This window comes from Sardina pilchardus, chromosome 24 (genome assembly GCF_963854185.1).
Source record: "Sardina pilchardus chromosome 24, fSarPil1.1, whole genome shotgun sequence".
Taxonomy (NCBI): Eukaryota; Metazoa; Chordata; class Actinopteri; order Clupeiformes; family Clupeidae; genus Sardina; species Sardina pilchardus.
This window is the reverse complement of record NC_085017.1, coordinates 10,806,693-10,823,810: the sequence shown is the minus strand read 5'-3', so window position 1 is coordinate 10,823,810 and position 17,118 is coordinate 10,806,693. Positions and strand designations below refer to the sequence as shown.

General features: G+C 45.5%; 2 protein-coding genes across 9 annotated transcripts in view; both read right to left on the bottom strand.

Moving 5' to 3' along the window:
* Positions 1-645: 645 nt before the first annotated feature.
* On the bottom strand, positions 646-5,323 carry hax1 (HCLS1 associated protein X-1). The gene is made up of 7 exons (XM_062529092.1): positions 5,167-5,323; positions 4,257-4,507; positions 3,622-3,830; positions 3,195-3,258; positions 1,856-1,977; positions 1,260-1,365; positions 646-1,144 (listed from the first exon to the last, which is right to left on the bottom strand). Exons 1-7 carry the CDS (start codon positions 5,235-5,237, stop codon positions 1,068-1,070), a joined length of 900 nt encoding a protein of 299 aa, XP_062385076.1. The 5' UTR covers positions 5,238-5,323; the 3' UTR covers positions 646-1,067.
* Positions 5,324-6,126: 803 nt separating this feature from the next.
* The window catches only part of ubap2l (ubiquitin associated protein 2-like), a 32,074-nt gene continuing 21,082 nt past the window's right edge, over positions 6,127-17,118 (bottom strand). For 3 of the 8 annotated variants that reach the window (XM_062529078.1, XM_062529077.1, XM_062529080.1), the window contains 8 exons: positions 16,097-16,150; positions 14,520-14,604; positions 12,892-13,112; positions 12,388-12,493; positions 10,877-11,044; positions 8,878-8,945; positions 8,214-8,411; positions 6,127-7,767 (listed from right to left, as the gene is read on the bottom strand). In XM_062529078.1, the coding sequence (XP_062385062.1) occupies positions 7,672-7,767; positions 8,214-8,411; positions 8,878-8,945; positions 10,877-11,044; positions 12,388-12,493; positions 12,892-13,112; positions 14,520-14,604; positions 16,097-16,150 (996 nt within the window). In that variant the 3' untranslated portion in view covers positions 6,127-7,671. The remainder of the gene's footprint in view (positions 7,768-8,213; positions 8,412-8,877; positions 8,946-10,876; positions 11,045-12,387; positions 12,494-12,891; positions 13,113-14,519; positions 14,605-16,096; positions 16,151-17,118) is intronic. The other 5 variants (XM_062529082.1, XM_062529085.1, XM_062529083.1 and 2 more) reach the window with 3 other exon arrangements.

The window sequence follows — 17,118 nt, the reverse complement described above, 5'->3', positions numbered from 1 at the left end:
TGTAATCGCATCCAACCCATCTTTTTTAAAAGCCACTGGACGATTACAGGAAGATCGGACATTAAGCCTGTGATGTTTCAGAACTAAACAAAACTCAGATATTGAAAAACATCCAGGTTTGGAGCCACTGCAAGAAAAGCTAGATGTGGACTGAAGAGATAGATGGTCACCAGATAAGACATCAGTGAAGAAGAAAAAGAAAAAGAGAAAGAGCAAAAATGAGAGAGAGAGAGAAAATCAACTTGAGGAAATAATCGATGCCGTCACATAAGGGGATTTTGCTCACAAAGTCTGCCTGTGTCTGAGCAGAATCCTCTTTACAGTAGATTAAGTGGTATACACACGTACATTCATGTCACATGGTTGTCATTTCGTTTTATACTTCTACAGTTGTTTGTTGCATAGACTCAATTATCCACTCAAATTATGAAAAAGATATGCAAGTCCTCCCAAACCAAAATGATTGAGGTGTTTTCTTTCAGCTACTGCCCCTCTTCCCATCATTTATCAACATTTTTACATTTAATTTAGCAGTCGCTTATCCTAAGAACAACATTAAGGCTATAGTGCAGAGGAAACGTTATCAAGGAAATAATGTGGCATCGGTCAAGATTTCCAGTCAATAATGAGAAGGGGGGAAGACTGCTCTTGCATCACTCGTTTATTCTCCTTTCACATGTCAGCAGGAGGCGCTTTACAAAAATAATCTTTTGTACAGGCTCTGGTTATGTCATCTCACACAAAATCAACTATGTATTAAACAACAATGCTCAGTTCCTGATATAACCACACCGATACCTACTAAATAAAATAACCTCATTCTTATAAACATTCTTTGGAGTAAATTAAATTATCTACATTTATCCATATGAAAATCATAACTCCATTATGCGATTTACTGTTGTTTATTGTTTACTATTCCTGGCAACAAACAAACAGAGCATCATATCACACATACACACACACAATCAGCACTCATTCACAGAATTAATCTCAATCCCCATTAATGCAGAAATAAATAAAGGGAAGCGAAACGAGCGACCAGATGGACGATAGCAGGAGATGATTCACCCTTTGAAGCCTCCAAAGAACTTGGAGAAGATGTCCATGTTGTCCCGCATGTCGGTGGAGAACTCTGGATCACCTGTGAGGGGAAACCGGAGAGGAAACTTAGTGGCCGGGACCTCCATCATCTTTAGTGACCAACTTAATTAGGACCTGCTTGTAAGTGTCCTCTGTTTCCGTGGAGATACACTGACCGTTGGGGCCCCTTGACCCCTCGGGGCCTCCTGATCCCCCGGAGCGAGTGACCGTCGTCTCCTCGTTGCCCTGGCCGTCCCTCGTTGTACGCGTCTCCTCCACTGACTGTGGGCCGGTGCAGACAAGAATTACACACGAAGGCCAAGATGACATATACTGTAATGCACAACTGCTCTAGTGATGCTCTAGTACCGCAGAAAGGGTTTAGATCACAAACAAGTAATCCTGTATTACAAACATGCCCTTGTTTTTCAACCACTGTGACAGTGGATAATTTGACCCTCAGACTAAGTGCTAAAAGTGCTGAGGTGGTTCATGGTGGACATTTATAGACAATGTAACAGAACTACTAACACGGTGCTAACGTTGTTGTATAAGGAGGTGCGCAAACTATAAGCATGGTGCTAACGCTGTTGTATAGGGAGGTGTGTGAAGTATAAGCATGGTAACTATAGTTGTTGCTTAGGCAGGTGTGTGAAGTATAAGCATGGTGCTATAGTTGTTGCATAGGGAGGCGTGCGTGTTTCCTATAGAACCCTTATCTATTACAGTATGTCTGCTGGACCGTGGGGCTGCTGGCTGATGAGACACCTACCCCGTCTGGCTTCACAATCTTCTTGACCGTGACGGACTGGAAGAAGCTGCGTGTTCTGGGCTGAGCCGGGGCAGGCGTCAGAATCTGGTCCAGGCCGCCTGAGGACACTTGGGAGTCCAAATCTGACGACGACGAGGAGAGGGCGAGAGGAAGAAGAGTGAAGAGTGAGAAGGAAGTCAGGGTGAACGACATGGGTCAGTTTCTTAAAGCCCAAGCAGATTATCAGGTCACAATTAAATAAAATGATTTTCTATGACGTAATTTCATACTAGATGATTTTAACTGTGACAGCAGCACGTACAGTATGTTACAAAAAAAAGAAAACAAAATTGAGGACTCCTCTAAAAGTATTTTTACCCTACGCGAACGCTTCAGATTCGGACCTGATAAACACGTGTGTGACACGTGCACTGTCTTGCCCTCTGATCCTGTACATCTCAATGGGCCTTCTCTTTTCCCTCTCCACACCACACCACGCCAAACCATCACAATACATTACAGCACTAATCCATCATCTGACCTTAACGAGTTCAGAGAGTGAGAGATCACAAATAGATTGTAAATCTGGACCCCTACTGGACCCAGCTGGTTATCTTCGCCGCTGAGTAGACAGCAGTAAGCTGCTTGGCTGGTTTTTCCCATGGCAGGCCCTAAGCCATGGGCAATGCCCGCAGGAGAGAGGGTGAGAATCTCTCACCAGACAAGATGAGCTTTCTAATGAGTACTCAAAGAGGCCTCCATAGACATGCATGGAGTTCATTGGTTCTGGTTATAGTTCTGGTTCTGGCTATTTGGCAGACGCATTTGTCCAAAGCGACATACAAATAAAAACAATACTGCGGCTGCGGAGTGGGAGATTTTGCCTATAGGGACTACAATCAGCTTTATCATCTGGTTGGGGGCAAGAACCACTTCTTAAACCTATTAGAAAACTGTACCAGACTGAACCTGAAATGTATCTGATATTTCTACATCCATGCCAGTATTGCGAGAATATGAGTTGAAGACTTCATCAGAAAACTGGCATAAAGGCAAAATATGACATCAAGATTCTTTACATTCTACAACACAGCAAGCATTGCATTCAATTTTTATCATATTTATTTCTCTCATCTGTATGTATCAGTCGTATGTCATGTGTTTGTCTTACAGCACTCAAATAACAATCTCCCTCGATGCTCGGTCCTTCAGGCTCGTTCTCACTGATCCATAACAAACACTGGATAGACTATCCCATTGTTGCCACCCCATCATTCTTTATCTAGATCAGTGGGAACGAGGACTGAGGAAGGAGGGGAGGATGTATAAAATGACGAACGAGAGGCACCCCATGTCTCACCTCCATCTTCTTTTTTGTCACCCAGAGGAGCGCCAAACAGACCATCGTGCCAGCTGTCCTGAAACTGATAAGAACAACGGATCAACAATCGTCAGTGATGAGCATCGACGTGGTCAAACTAAACACAATTCTATTGTTTTTCTTTAGCATGTAAAAGGAAACTTCTGGTGATTTTTCACATAAATCTCCAGAATTCACCTTTAAGGCCGTGAGTGTGTCCAACACGCAGTGCAAGTGTTGTGAACAACCAAATCAGAAGATTTAATATAGCAAGCATGGATATGATCAAACCAAACACATATCTATGATTTTCTTGTAAGTATGAAAGCCATGAATGTTTGCAACACACAGTGTACTGTACACTACTACTAGTGCATGCATGTTAGTGGCAACATGTATGTGAGAAGGCATCCAGGTTTGCTCCTACCTTTGAGAAAGGTGACCAGCGGTGGAGTGGCGAGTCTGGACTGGGTCCGTGGCTATCTGGGGGGGCACCTGAGGGTGGGGGGCCTTGGGGGGAGGGTCTGTCGTCTGGGCCCTTCAGCATGAAATCCCTCAAGGGGCTGTTTTTATCCCCAGACTCTCCACATGGATCTCTGCCCTGAGGTGGACGAGGCGGCTCTAGACTGGGCATCCCTTGGTACACAAGCACAGCAAGTTAATTTACTTCATTGATCCCCGAGGGGAAATTCAAGAATATGATGGAGCTAATGAAGTTTCATAGCTAATGAAGTACCATCAAAACAAAGTCAGCAAACTCATATGACAGAAATACACCTTATTTAGGCCTGTCTGCAGAACACAACAAAGACTTCCTTGCAGACATATCTGTTCAACTCATCAGCTTAAGGTTGACCAGCTAGTATTGAGGATTTAAAGGGATGTTTTGATACATGATGGCTTCATACCAACAAATAGCAACTAAAACCATCGACCAGAATTTACTGGTTTTCAGCTGGGGTTTGAGTGTTGACCAATTTCATAGTGTCATGTAGGAACACAGTGGGAACACTTGCATCCTATACTGGCTCTAATCTCTCACAAGCGTGTAGTTTAACGCACCGAACGGTCCGTGACGGTTCTCCCAGCGCCCGAGCTCAGCGAAGATATCCTCCATCTCCCTGAGGATTTGTCCGAACATCGGGGGCTCGTGAAGGCGCATTCCGTTAGGTCCCATGCTGAAGCCGAATCGCAAGGAATCGTCAAACGGGTCGCGACCTCCAGGCCCTTCGAACGAGCCAGGGTAAAAATCCTCCCCTTCATCCTCCTCATCGTCGTCTTCTTCATGGGTCATGCTATCGAAGAAGGGTTCCCTGTGGGGATAAATTCACAAGTGTATAGGCTATCACACTAAAGCAACCTTACATCATTTCGCTATTATTTTTGTAGGGCATGTGATTAAGTATTTTGCATTATTATTTCAGCAATGTAACTTTTAAACGATACGCTTCAAACGTGCATATTACTACACCATGCATTGTATATGTGCGCTAGTGGAAACAAAGTGACTTCTTGCTGGACCCCAAACAGGCTTCTCGAATCATCGAGGAGTGACTCAATTGAATTTTGACCTATCGAGACGCTAGTTTTTAAATGTATGATGACTTGCCAATAAAACGTATTTTCTTAAATCAAGCTTTAGCCACACAGTTGTCACTTTAGAAATATCCCAGATAACAACGTCGAAGAGTTCTATCACGATGAGGCTGAAGTTTCTTGGCTAACAAATACATCGAAAGGATCAAATGAGGCGAACTTGCCATGTTATCAATTGAAGCCAACAATCACAACAATCAAGTACGAAAAATATTAATAAATCGATTGTGGCTAAACCACCGGGACTAAACTGACAGCTGTTTACTAACCAGCTTGTTAGCAAACACTAGGTAGCTAACGTTAGCGCAAGTAAACAAACTAGCCTATTAAAGGACATTATCAAAAAGATTACGTTATCCTCCAATAATTACTTTACCTTGGACCATATCGTCCGTAGGGTCCTCCAGGAACCCCAAAAAATCCACGAAAAAGATCAAATATGCTCATTTAAGGCAAACTTCAGGACGAATATGATTTCATTCCCTGGATAGTAGACTGAGGAGTTCTAGTGTCGTAAAACACTCAATTTACGGCATGATGCAATTGGTCCCGTTACCGTAAAACTAAGCGGGCATATCAAAAGTCCACTTTAATCCAACACCCTTATACAGTTGATAATTCCTTTCAAAGAGCGTGATAATACTTCAAGGATCTGATTACATAAACGTAAACTAGAGTAAAGCAGCGCCCTCTTCATAAATTAAATAAGACAGGCAGAAAAGCCGTAGGCGTGCTCTGGCATAAACCTACTAGCTGAAGTTACACTTACCATGACACATGTCAGTCATGAGACAGTCCCGCCCCCCTTCAGATGGACAGCACATTTCTGTGCCTTGAGATCATAATATACAACCACCTATTTTCAAACCCTACACAGACCAGACACACCTCCACCCCAGCACAGTTCCTGAGAACTTAAAGTGAGCCTACATAACATCGTGTAGATATGGATTCCTCTGACATTTTGTTGACCGCTGACATTTCCTATAGCCAGTCATTCTGAAGTCTTTAATACAGCAGCCGTCTATCTACTGATTTATATGGTCTACAACCAATACTTATACAAGGCATCTGTACAGAACTTTAAATTCCCTTCAACTATGATTGAGAGGAACAAACTTCTCTAGCCACCTGTTTGTCCATACCTGGGACTTGCATGGCAGCAATAGCCATTACCCATCGTTTGGGTCAAAGATCATACTTACAATATGATATGGCAGCTGAATGAATCGGAATCCTTGTTGCTTATTCCAGAACCAAGAGCACATTCCTCATAGATGTTCATAGAACACCAAACCATCAGACAAATTCACCAAACTCAAATGATGTACAAGAATAAGTTTTCTTAAAAAAGACATTCACATCCAAAATGATGAAAATGTCTTTTTCCTGTTTATTTACGTAATATTTATAGATATTTTACAAAATAAAAAACATATGAAACAAACAAACAAAAAACCCTAACAAGTCTGTGAGAATCTGAGAAGGGGGTTTGGGAAGAAAGCCATCTAACAAACAAGGACTACAGTACTTGTGTTTTTATATATATATGTATATATATGTACAAGACAAGTTTATCCATTTTAATTATTTTTCTTTAAAACGCACAGTACAAAAAGAAATCCACTGACAAAAAAAGAAAGGAAAAAAGGGGGAAAAAAGAAACATTTTGTCCATCGTAACTCAGCTTCAGGTTCCCAAATAATCATCTTAAATGATCCATCAGGAGCAGGTTGCCATGGAGACTGAAGGGGAGGTTTCAGGAGGGAGGAAGAAAGGAGAGGAAAAAAAAAAAAAAAAAGAAACCACAAGGGTGGCCTAGGATGAACTTTGATCTCTTCAGTGAATAGCATTGCTAGGCACCCTGGTTAATTTAGTTGCATGACACGCACACACACGCAAAAAATCTGCGCATACAAGCAAAATGGGAAAGACTACAACTTGCAGAGACCAGATAAATGGCAGGGAGGGGGATTGAGGGTAACAGTTAGGAAAATAAAGAGTTTTTATACATATGAAAAGGTGCCTTAGAGGGCTAACAACATGCCCCACATTAACGAGTCCAAGATCAACACACAGGCCACCCTCCACCACACACACACACACACACACACACACGCACACACACACACAAACACACAGACAAAATACATACACTCTGCTTATACATCTTTCACTTTTATACATCTTTTATATTTATATTTGGTAAAAAATAAACTTCACAACTGCTTTGCCGATTTTAAAGATCCTTTTTAAACCAAAACGGAAAACCAGGTAAAAACTCAAAAAGTAACAAAGAGTGTGTGTGTGTGTTTGTGTGTGTGTCAAATGAATCACCAAGCTCCAGTCACAACCCCCTCACTCTTCAACCACAGAGGAGAAGAAAAACAAACAAACAAACAACACACACAGAGAATCAGACACAGGCATACAGGAGCCGAGCTTATAGACATTCTTTAGAGGTGGGAGGGGGGCAGGGTGGGGCGATCTAGGTACACACAATAGAGAGCAGTTGGAGAGGAGAGCGAGACTTCTGAAACACTGAGGGGACAAAGAAGGGGGGGGGGGGTACAGAAAAGACAGGGGGGAAAAGAAAAAAGACAAAAAAAGCAAGGGGGGAAAATAAAGTCCAAACACTCAACGCTCGGCTCTGGAAGTGGCCATTTCCAACCATAAACAAACCCCCTCGGCCTTTAAGACGGCCCCTGTCTCACAGCGCCCCTCTGTGGTGAGTGCTGGACACTGCGGTGGGGCAACACAGGAAAGGGGGCATGGGGAACTTCATCAGGTTAAAGGTCACACGAGAGGGGTGTATGTGTGTGTTGGTGTAAGTGTGTTAATGCGTGCGTCAGTTTGAGTGTGTGTACGTGGGAGGAAGTTGTTAGTTGCCTCCCCAGTTGTAGCTGTTGTAAGCTGACTTGGTGATCTGGGATTTCTGTTGGATGGAGGCACCCTGACTGCGCTGTCCAGAGGCACTCTGGGGAGGAAAAAGAACAGACAGACAAAACACATGACCAAATTGGACCAATCACCCAGGACACACTCAACACCCCCCCCCACCACCCGCCTCAACCACTGTGGTGCTGTGTATGCTGCTGGGAAGGACACTAGGGAGATTCGACCTGATGTAGCCGCCTGCAGCCTTATTAAGATGACTGAAAACGTATCAGAATCTCAGAAATAATCACGTTATGCAACCATGCAGTCTGCACAATCCCAGTTTAAAACATGTCTCAGATATAATCTGGTTATGCAGTCATCTTGAGGTTTTTAAATCGGAATTGTGCATACATCATGGTCAAAAACGTTTCAGAACCTAAGAAATAATCACGTTATGCTGTCATCTTAAAACGGCTGCCGACGGCCACATCAAGTCGAATCAAGTCGAAGACAAACAGGAAGTGATATCCAGCGGCAACGCACCTGCCCGTCCTGCTGCATGTGGTGGTGCAGGATCTGGGAGTGGGGCTGTTGGTGGGGGGCTAGGATGTGCATGAAGGGGGCCGGGGCGTAGCCGGCGGCAGCCTGGGCGTTGATGGGGCCCCCGCTGCCCAGGGCCGACGGCAGGCTGAAGGGAGCCGCGGGAGTGCCGGTGTGGAACCCCTGCTTCTCAAAAGACTGCTGAGAGGTGGAGGAGAGAGGTGGAAAAGAGAGAGTAAGGGAAACCTTATGAATACAGTAATTTCCTGTCTATTAGCTGCATTGTGTATAAGCCGCAGGAAAGTCTTTTGAAATCCAAACTATATCAATACCATGTTAACTGCCCCTGTGTATTAATCTCCTAGCCGAAGACATTTTGCAAAGTCAATGTATAAATCGTGGCTAATAGTTGGGAAATTACGGGCACAACAACCTTCAATAAATCACAAAGACAAAAACAGACACGTGCACACACAAAATCAATCTAGCTGTCAGCAGGTAAGACTTGGCAGGTTCATAAAGGGCCACGTTCACACTACGAACAATAAGACTGTCGGCTGATAGCTTTTTTTATTTTAAATCATTTTCAAAACGGCTCTGAAAGCATGCTCATGTTAGTGCAGGTGTGCGGTTGTTTGCAGTCGATACTGGCGCAGGCGAGTCTCACCTGCGTCTTGGTGTAAACAGATCCCGAAATGTCGGGAACCCCAGTGTTGCTGGAGGTCACGGACACTCCTAGGACACAGAGAGACGCAGCAGTTAAACATCTGATTCAACATAATGGATGGCAGAAACAACGACCATGTATGTTGGATTTGTGCCTACAGCGCTATAAAAGTGTAGCGACCACTGTGTGGACCAAGATGGTTATAGGTAGACAGGACAGAGACCTGAATAATCTCACTAAATTTGCGTGGCAACATCACAGCTCTGGAGAGATGGGAATTATGTCTACAGGCTGCAGACATTGCCTGCTGTCGGTCTTACACACACACGCACACACACACACACAGTGAAGTTGTGAAGAGTATACCCTTCAGGATATGGAAATGTTGCGACATTTCCCACAAATTCTGGGCTACATTGCAATTTCATCCAAACACCGCAAGTTTTCCTCAAATTTGACCAATCATCATTGTTTCCCTGTGACATTTCACCAACCACAACAGTCCCTCACACAGAATATTGAGCCAGATGCCACGCTCACCACTGTGCAGACAAACTGCCCTATAGCTTGTTCGTTCCGCTGCAGTTTTGATGTCAGCAAATAGAAAGCTAACATTAAAGTTGAATCTGCTGTTGCTGGGTTTACTGACATTTGAGTAGGCAATGCGATGATGACCCTTGTTGGCTAATTGCCACAAAAATCATGCATTTTAGGCAACAAACTCAAAAAAGGCCCGCAAAAATCCTGGAGAGATCGGTTTTTAAGGGGAGAATCGCCTCTTGTGGTTCCTTTGAGTGCAAGCAGATACTTAGTTCTGAACATGAGATATGACCGATCCCAACACAGTACTAGGAATATCTGTCTTGGAGGGAAAACAAAAATAAAAGTGTGTCTAATCACAGCACAGGTGTGATTGCAAATCAACTCGGATTCTTGTTTCGCTTAGGAATATGTTACTGGGCCCCCAATGTTCTTGTATCTCGTGAAACTGAGACCCATGTGAAAAATTGCCGGGATTCTCCTTTGACTTTGATCGTGATCTGATCATGGGAGTGCACATGCTGTTGCACCAGCACTGACCCCTGACCCGAGAGCGACCTACAGTAACACGCATCCCCACCTACAATTTGAGTTTCATTTTCCAATTTAGATTAATCTTCCATCTGTTTAATATCCCATGGCTATAATGTTTGGTTTTGTGGAAGCTGCGGTGACTTGACGTCAAGATCGGTCAGCTATAAGATCGTGAAAAAGTAGGATTGATCTTCCTTCGGTCTTATCTTATATGTTGTGTGTATGTCACTATGCCTGCATGGAGAAAGATGCACCCAAAACGCATTGCTGTAAGTAGTATTTATTTCTGCAGCTGTCTTATCGCTAAAATCACTACCCCAGAGCAGTTTTTAAACTCAGCCACCCGATGATCACGAATGAGGGGGTGAGAAGCTATGCGCAACGCCTAGACATGACTATGAAAAACATACACGAATTACAGGCAAGGAGTGATTCAGACCCATGACTGAGCTGCCATGAACTGGTGACATATATATACAAAAAGATGTTTAAAATAAAATAGAAAGAAAGACAAAGACAGAAAGAAAGAAACAGAAAGAAAGACAGAAAGCCAGACAGTAAGAGAGAAAAAAAAAAAAAAGAATAATGCTAGAATAGGGGAGTGTAAAAAGTGACCGGAGAGAACACAAGATCAAATGTTTATGAAGAATAAACATTTGAGACCCAGAGGGCCAAAGAGCTGGTTGAGTGATCCCTAGCCAGCCAAACCCAGCCAGTGTGGTGCATGACAGCTAGCCGTGACCGCCAGATGACCGCTTTCTCTCGCTCGCTCGCTCTCCCCGTGAGGCCCAGCACAGCGGTGAATAGGAGGGCCATGACGCAGTAGAGACATGAGGAAGGGGGTGGGAGGAGGAAGGAAGGAGGAAGAGAGGGGAGGGGTGGGGTGGATGGGGGTGGGAGGGGACTGGCGTGTGGCGGCACTCACCGACTCCTGGGCCAGTGACCGAGCTGGCCGGCTTGTTTTGTGCGGCTGAAGCGGCGGCAGCAGCAGCAGCAGCAGCAGCAGCGGCGGCGGCAGCAGCCACCGAGGTGGCGTAGCCGCCCTTACAGAAATCCCCACTCCCTGCCGAAGCCTGGCCCATATCCTCATAGCCTGCAACGTCACACACACACACAGCCGCAGCCCACAGCGTTAAACACACCAGGCAGGGGGAGGGCGGGAAAGAGGGGGGGGGCGGGGTTGGGTAAGGTGAGGGTTGGAAGTGCAAGAGATGAGTTTAGGCGCAGAAGGTGGGGGCTGCGTGTGTGGGGTGATGTGGGTGGAGACACAGGTTGGGGGGGGGGGGGGTGAAATGAGAGGAAGCAGAAGTGAGACGAGTGAGGGAGGGGGGAGGTGGGAGGGATGGATGGATGGATGGATGGAGGCAAGAAAGCAGCAAAGCAGGTGGAAAGTGATGCCAAGGTGAACTACCGACGAGTGTCCTAGTTTAGTTTCCAAAGACACCTACAACTACAAAACAAGACTACAGAGAGTCAGAAAACATGAATATGAAGGAGGAGTTAATGAAGAGGTCTAAGAGAGGTCTGGCGTCAGAAAAGAAAACAAAACAGCATAGACAAACTGGACTGAACGAGTCCCTCTTTGCCATGGCTCCAAGGAACCAGAGGAGATGAGAAGGAGAGGTTTGGATGTTGAGAGTGGGAATGGATGTTGTTGAAGGAGTGGGTTTGGAGGTTATTGAAGGAGTGTTTTGATGCTGAAGGAGTGGTTTGGGATGGTGAAGGAGTAGTTTGGGATGTTGGAGTGCTTTGAATGTTGAGTGGGTTTGGATGTTGTTGAGGGAGTGGGTTTAGATATTGTTGAGGGAGTGGTCTGATGTTGAAGGAGTGGGTTTGGATGTTGAAGGAGTGTTTTTCAAAGAGAGACAGATAAACGGGAAGAGTGGACATAAGTGTGCAATAACATAGACATGACTGAGCACAAATGTGCAGACAGACACACACACTCTAAATGAACACGCGCACGCACACACACTCATGGGGGTCTGGATGAGCAGAAGCAAGCAGCGCATGGAGGACCCCCTACACCCCTCCCCCGCCACCGCGCTAGAGGCTCCTACCACTTCTCAGAGCACAGAGACGAGTGAAGCCAATGACCTGGGCACACAGGGCTGCTCATGATTGCTGCTGATGATCCAGTAGCAACTAACAGGAAGAAGAGTAGATCTTGGAGGGCAGCACTAGTGTGGCGTGTGTGTGTGTGTGTGCGTGTGTTGACCTGAACAGACACGTTGTCACCACAACCTTTATTTCTTGTAATGTGTTCGTTTCTAATGCAGTCTCACGCGAGGCAGACTAGAGACTGCACTTCCTTGTCAGAGACAGTTTCTCTGCTCAAGTTACCAGACTGACGCAAAAAGGGAAACTACTGTGTGTGTGTGTGTGTGTGTGTGTGTGTGGGTGTGGGTGTGGGTGTCTCTCTCTCCGAAGTCTCACCCGTGCCGTATCCGTGGGAACCATAGCTGCTGGCCTGCTGGAAAGGTGTGGCAGAGGCGTTGACACCCACATTCACACCGTGTTGCTTTGATGAGGTAGGCGCCACCTGGACATAGACACACACATCATGAAAAAATAAATCAACAACAAATACCTGCGTGTACACACAAAAACAACGCGTGTTAACACATACACAAGTAATTTTACAGCTAGCCAAACTAGCTGTAAATTAGCCTTTGTTACCAACACATCAGTTTTATGCTTGTAATGGAACCATTTAAACTGCTCCAATTATATCAAACTGGGTGCCTCTCATTCGTCTTTTATACATCCTCCCTTCCTTCCTCGGTCCTCGTCCTCACTGATCTACGCAAAGAATGGTGGGGCGGCAACAATGGGATAGTCTATCCAGTGTTAGTTACAGATCAGTGGGAACGAGCCTGGTATCCATGGTAGTCAGTCACATGACTGCAATGCATGAATAGGACCTCCTCCTCCTCTTACCGGGAACATGGCCGGGCCGTACTGGAAGGTGTTGGCCAGGCCGGGGACGCCGGGGTAGTAGGGCAGGCTGGTGTAGCTGTAGCCGGGCGGCAGGCCGGGGTTGAGGAAGGGCTGCTGCGTGGTGTGGTGCGTCTGCGTCTGGTTCTGCTGCGGCTGCGCCAGCGTGGTGGCCGGCGCCGGGGACGACGCGTCGCCGCGCCCGAACTTGGACAGATCGCCAGCTGCAGAGAGACAACGAGCAAGGCGACGTCAGAGAGACCACGTCAGAGAGACAACAAGCAAGGCGACGTCAGAGAGACCACGTCAGAGAGACAACAAGCAAGGTAACGTCAGAGAGACCACGTCAGAGAGACCACAAGCGAGGTAATGTCAGAGAGACAACGAGCGAGGCCACGTCAGAGTGACGACAAGCGAGGCCACATAAGAGAAAACGCGGAAGGTAATGTAAGAGACAACGAGCAAGGCCACGTCAGAGAGACAACGAGACAGACAACGAGCAAGGTAACGTCAGAGAGGAAGAGTCAGACATGTGGCCGGGTATACAGATACATGCACCACTCACAAAGAGTGACAGTGATAAATTCCAAAGGGATATCTGGCTTTCAGGTGAAATTTAACGTTTCAGAGAGAGTACTGAAACAGTGAACTGTTGGACATGCACATTCAAACGTTTAAAAAGGTGACATTAATCCATTATGACCTTTACTGGTTAAAGGTTCATCCTGAAATTCACCCAAAAGCCAAATATCCCTGGCTTTTTGTGAGTAGTGCATACACATACATAGGCAAATAAATAAAATATTTATTTAATTCATATCTATTCATTCATCTATTCTTCTTACTAGTATTGTCATTATGTGCACATATCTGACTTTCTTATTTGACAAGAGAAGCAGCTTCTAGTGTGAGGTACAGTAGTGTAACTGATGCAATTAGAGAGACTATAGTATAGTCCTAATTAGCTCAGAAGCAGCTGGCTAATCAACACCCAGAACAGGATGCAGGCTTGTTAGCTGCTTTACATTTAAAGTGCATGATGCAGGGACCAGAGCCATAGATAGAGAGTTGCGACACTCTTTGATGTTGCCGCCACGATCAACAGTTCCAAAAAAAACTGTGCTGAATGGCTGAATCGCAGGAGGGTGGGATGTACTTCTGATGCTGGAAGGTGTAATCAATTAACTCATTGACTACTGACCAAGAGATTGGCTGTAAACAGTTCCAAAAGCCCCATAACGAGGAAATAGCCTGGAAAAAGCGCTGCCATTTTTTCCTATGGAGGTCTATGGGAGTGTCGCCACTCTGTTTTATCTACCGCTCTGGCAGGGACCAAGTCGACTTATGCACCCTCCATAAAAATACACAAATAATAAATAGCCACACTAGGGCTGTTTTTGTTTGAAACACATGAAAATACCTATTTATTAGTTCAAATCTAGACTTTTCACAAGTTCAGAATATTTGAACGAATTGCGTGAGACACAATATTCATTCATTTTTTATTTAAAAAAATCCAAGTGTTGGTTGCCAAGACGCACATTGTGTGCCTTACGGTACACCCTCACCTGACTACAGGTTGCTCAGAACTCTGCAGTCCCTACACGAGCGTTGCTAGAAGACCAGCTTACCTGAGTAAGGGTTGTTGGTCAGGCTGCCGTCTCGGCCCGTCAGAGCGGTGGTGGGCGTGGCGAACGGAGCGATGCTGTAGTAGTCCTGTAGGAACCAACCAACGGGCAGAAACGCCGCTTCACGTTACAGAACACAACACACAGCACTTGTGCACAGAGCCACGCATACAGAGACACCATAGAAATGAACAGGCCCAACTTTATGGCTTATTACTCTCCTCTCCTCGCTCCCTCTCTCACACACACACACACTCCCACCACACATCTTACACACACACTCCCACCACACACACACACACTCCCACCACACATCTCACATAGACACAAAGTGTGCACATCCATCTCCGACACACACACACTGTGCACATCCATCTCAGACACACACTGTGCACCTCCATCACACACACACACTCTCACTGTGTGTGAAAGAGAGAGAAATGGAGGCACACACACACACACACACACTCTCGCTCACCTCAATTTCTCACACACACACACACGGTGTGGGAGAAATCTCCAGGACGTATGAAAGGTTAAGTGGCCGTAAAGGCCGAATGTGTCGCAGCACTAAAGTCCCAGGCAGCCATCAGGAGGGCTGGTGGTTATCTGAAGAGACTGCTGATTGGTCTGGCATTCACTGACCCCCTGTGTTGCTACGGTAATGCAGGACAGGGTCAACTGGAGTGCCACACAGATAGACCTCTTCCACCAACAGAGAACCGGCTCCGTTCCCGTTCGCGAGTTTTCCGTCCATATCAACTGTTGTCACGAGTAAACAAGACTAGTCAACTAGCATTACACTGCAGACATTGACATGCATTTTAAACTGCTAGTTTCTGCCGCTTTTAGGGGACAACTGTTCATATCATTTAACCGTTTATGCATCTCATTAACTTTTGTTTTGCACACAACACCTTATTTCAGTTCAAAACTGGTGGAAAAGCGGGCTGGTTCACTCATTAGTACTACGGTTCAAAGAATTCCAAACGGCACCGGCTCAAGAACTGGTTCGCTGTTGGTGGAAAACCGCTAAAGATGCCTCTTTAATGCTCCAACCCAAAACATCACCCACCCCTCTCCTCCAAAGGATGGATGGTGATCGGGCCAAAGAAGCGATTAAATGACATTGCCTATGGCAAGAGTTAGGGTAGTTTAGTAAAGGGTAGGTTAAAGTTGGACAGACAAGCTTAGAAGCATAAATGTTAATGACTGCTGGGATTTTAGTAGCTTTGTAAGTTTGCTAAACAAAACCTGATGACCGACCAAGTCAAACCAAGGCCAGTCAGTTTACATTTTTTAGTAAAATATGCAGGTTTTGCCAACTAAAGGAATTTCTCCCACTACACACACAGCAAGCCAACATACAAACACACAACCCCCAATTGTATGATATCACACCACTTGCATTTTCACATCACACAAACACACACAAGCAAACACCCCATCATCTAAAGGTATTTCACCCACCATACACAGTCAGCTAACAGACATAAAAATCAGACATACTAAACACACAATCACCAATTGTATCTCTCCTCTCCACACACACACACCATCAACTAAGGCCTGATACTCACCAATGGTATCCTGGTCTGCAGCATCTGTAGGTCATCGTAACCATACACCTGTGGCTGAGATCAAAGGAAGCACATTGTGTTACTACCACTGCGTTACTACCACTGCATTAGTAACACGGTGTTGTGCATTAGTAACACTGCATTGGTAACACTGCATTAGTAACACTGCATTGGTAACACTGTTGTGCATTAGAAACATGGCGTTGCGTTACTAACATAGCGTTACTAACATGCCGTTACTACAACAACCACCTTACACATGTTTATACTGGTCTGGAGAGAGAGTCATTTCAGCACCACACCATAAAATGTTGCAGTTTGCACAGTCTGATCTATTTAAAACCACTGCTATGCAGTGCTTTCAACTCAAAACAACTTCTTCAACCTCGTTTTGGATGCTACACAGACTTGTAATACAGAGAATGGCCGTTGGTGCACCTGTGCTGTGTCGTGCAGACACATGATCCATTTGTAAGTAAGAGCTGCAATTGGCCACCACCTTACTTCTAAATGGGAACCCCCGTGAGTGCTTTTAAAATTGAGGGCATGAAGCATAAAATACCAATTTTTGCATCGCTTTGCTTTAATCAGGGAGACATCCCACCCCAAAGGCAAGCATCCATAAAGCGAGAGGGGCTGATGGATTTCACCACAGGACGCTGGGCTTCTCGTGCGCACACACACGCACACCCACCGCCCCATCCCCACTGTGTTACCATGGCAACCGGGATCCAAGTCAGCTGGCTTGCTTTCACACAAGTCAAACTGCTGCATAGGAGACCACCCCCCCCCCCCCCCCCACACACACACACCCCTCCCTACCACCACCACCTCACCCACCCCTCCCTATTTCACTTCAAAAAGAGAACCCAAGGTCAAAACCTAGAAAAAAAAGTCAAAACTAAAAACGCATGCACACAGATGGTGTAGCAGGCTAAAGCGGTGTCTCAAATCCGCATATTTCGCTCAGTACACTGCTAGTGTGCACTGGGCACCTGAATCCGTACTGCTCTATTTTCAAT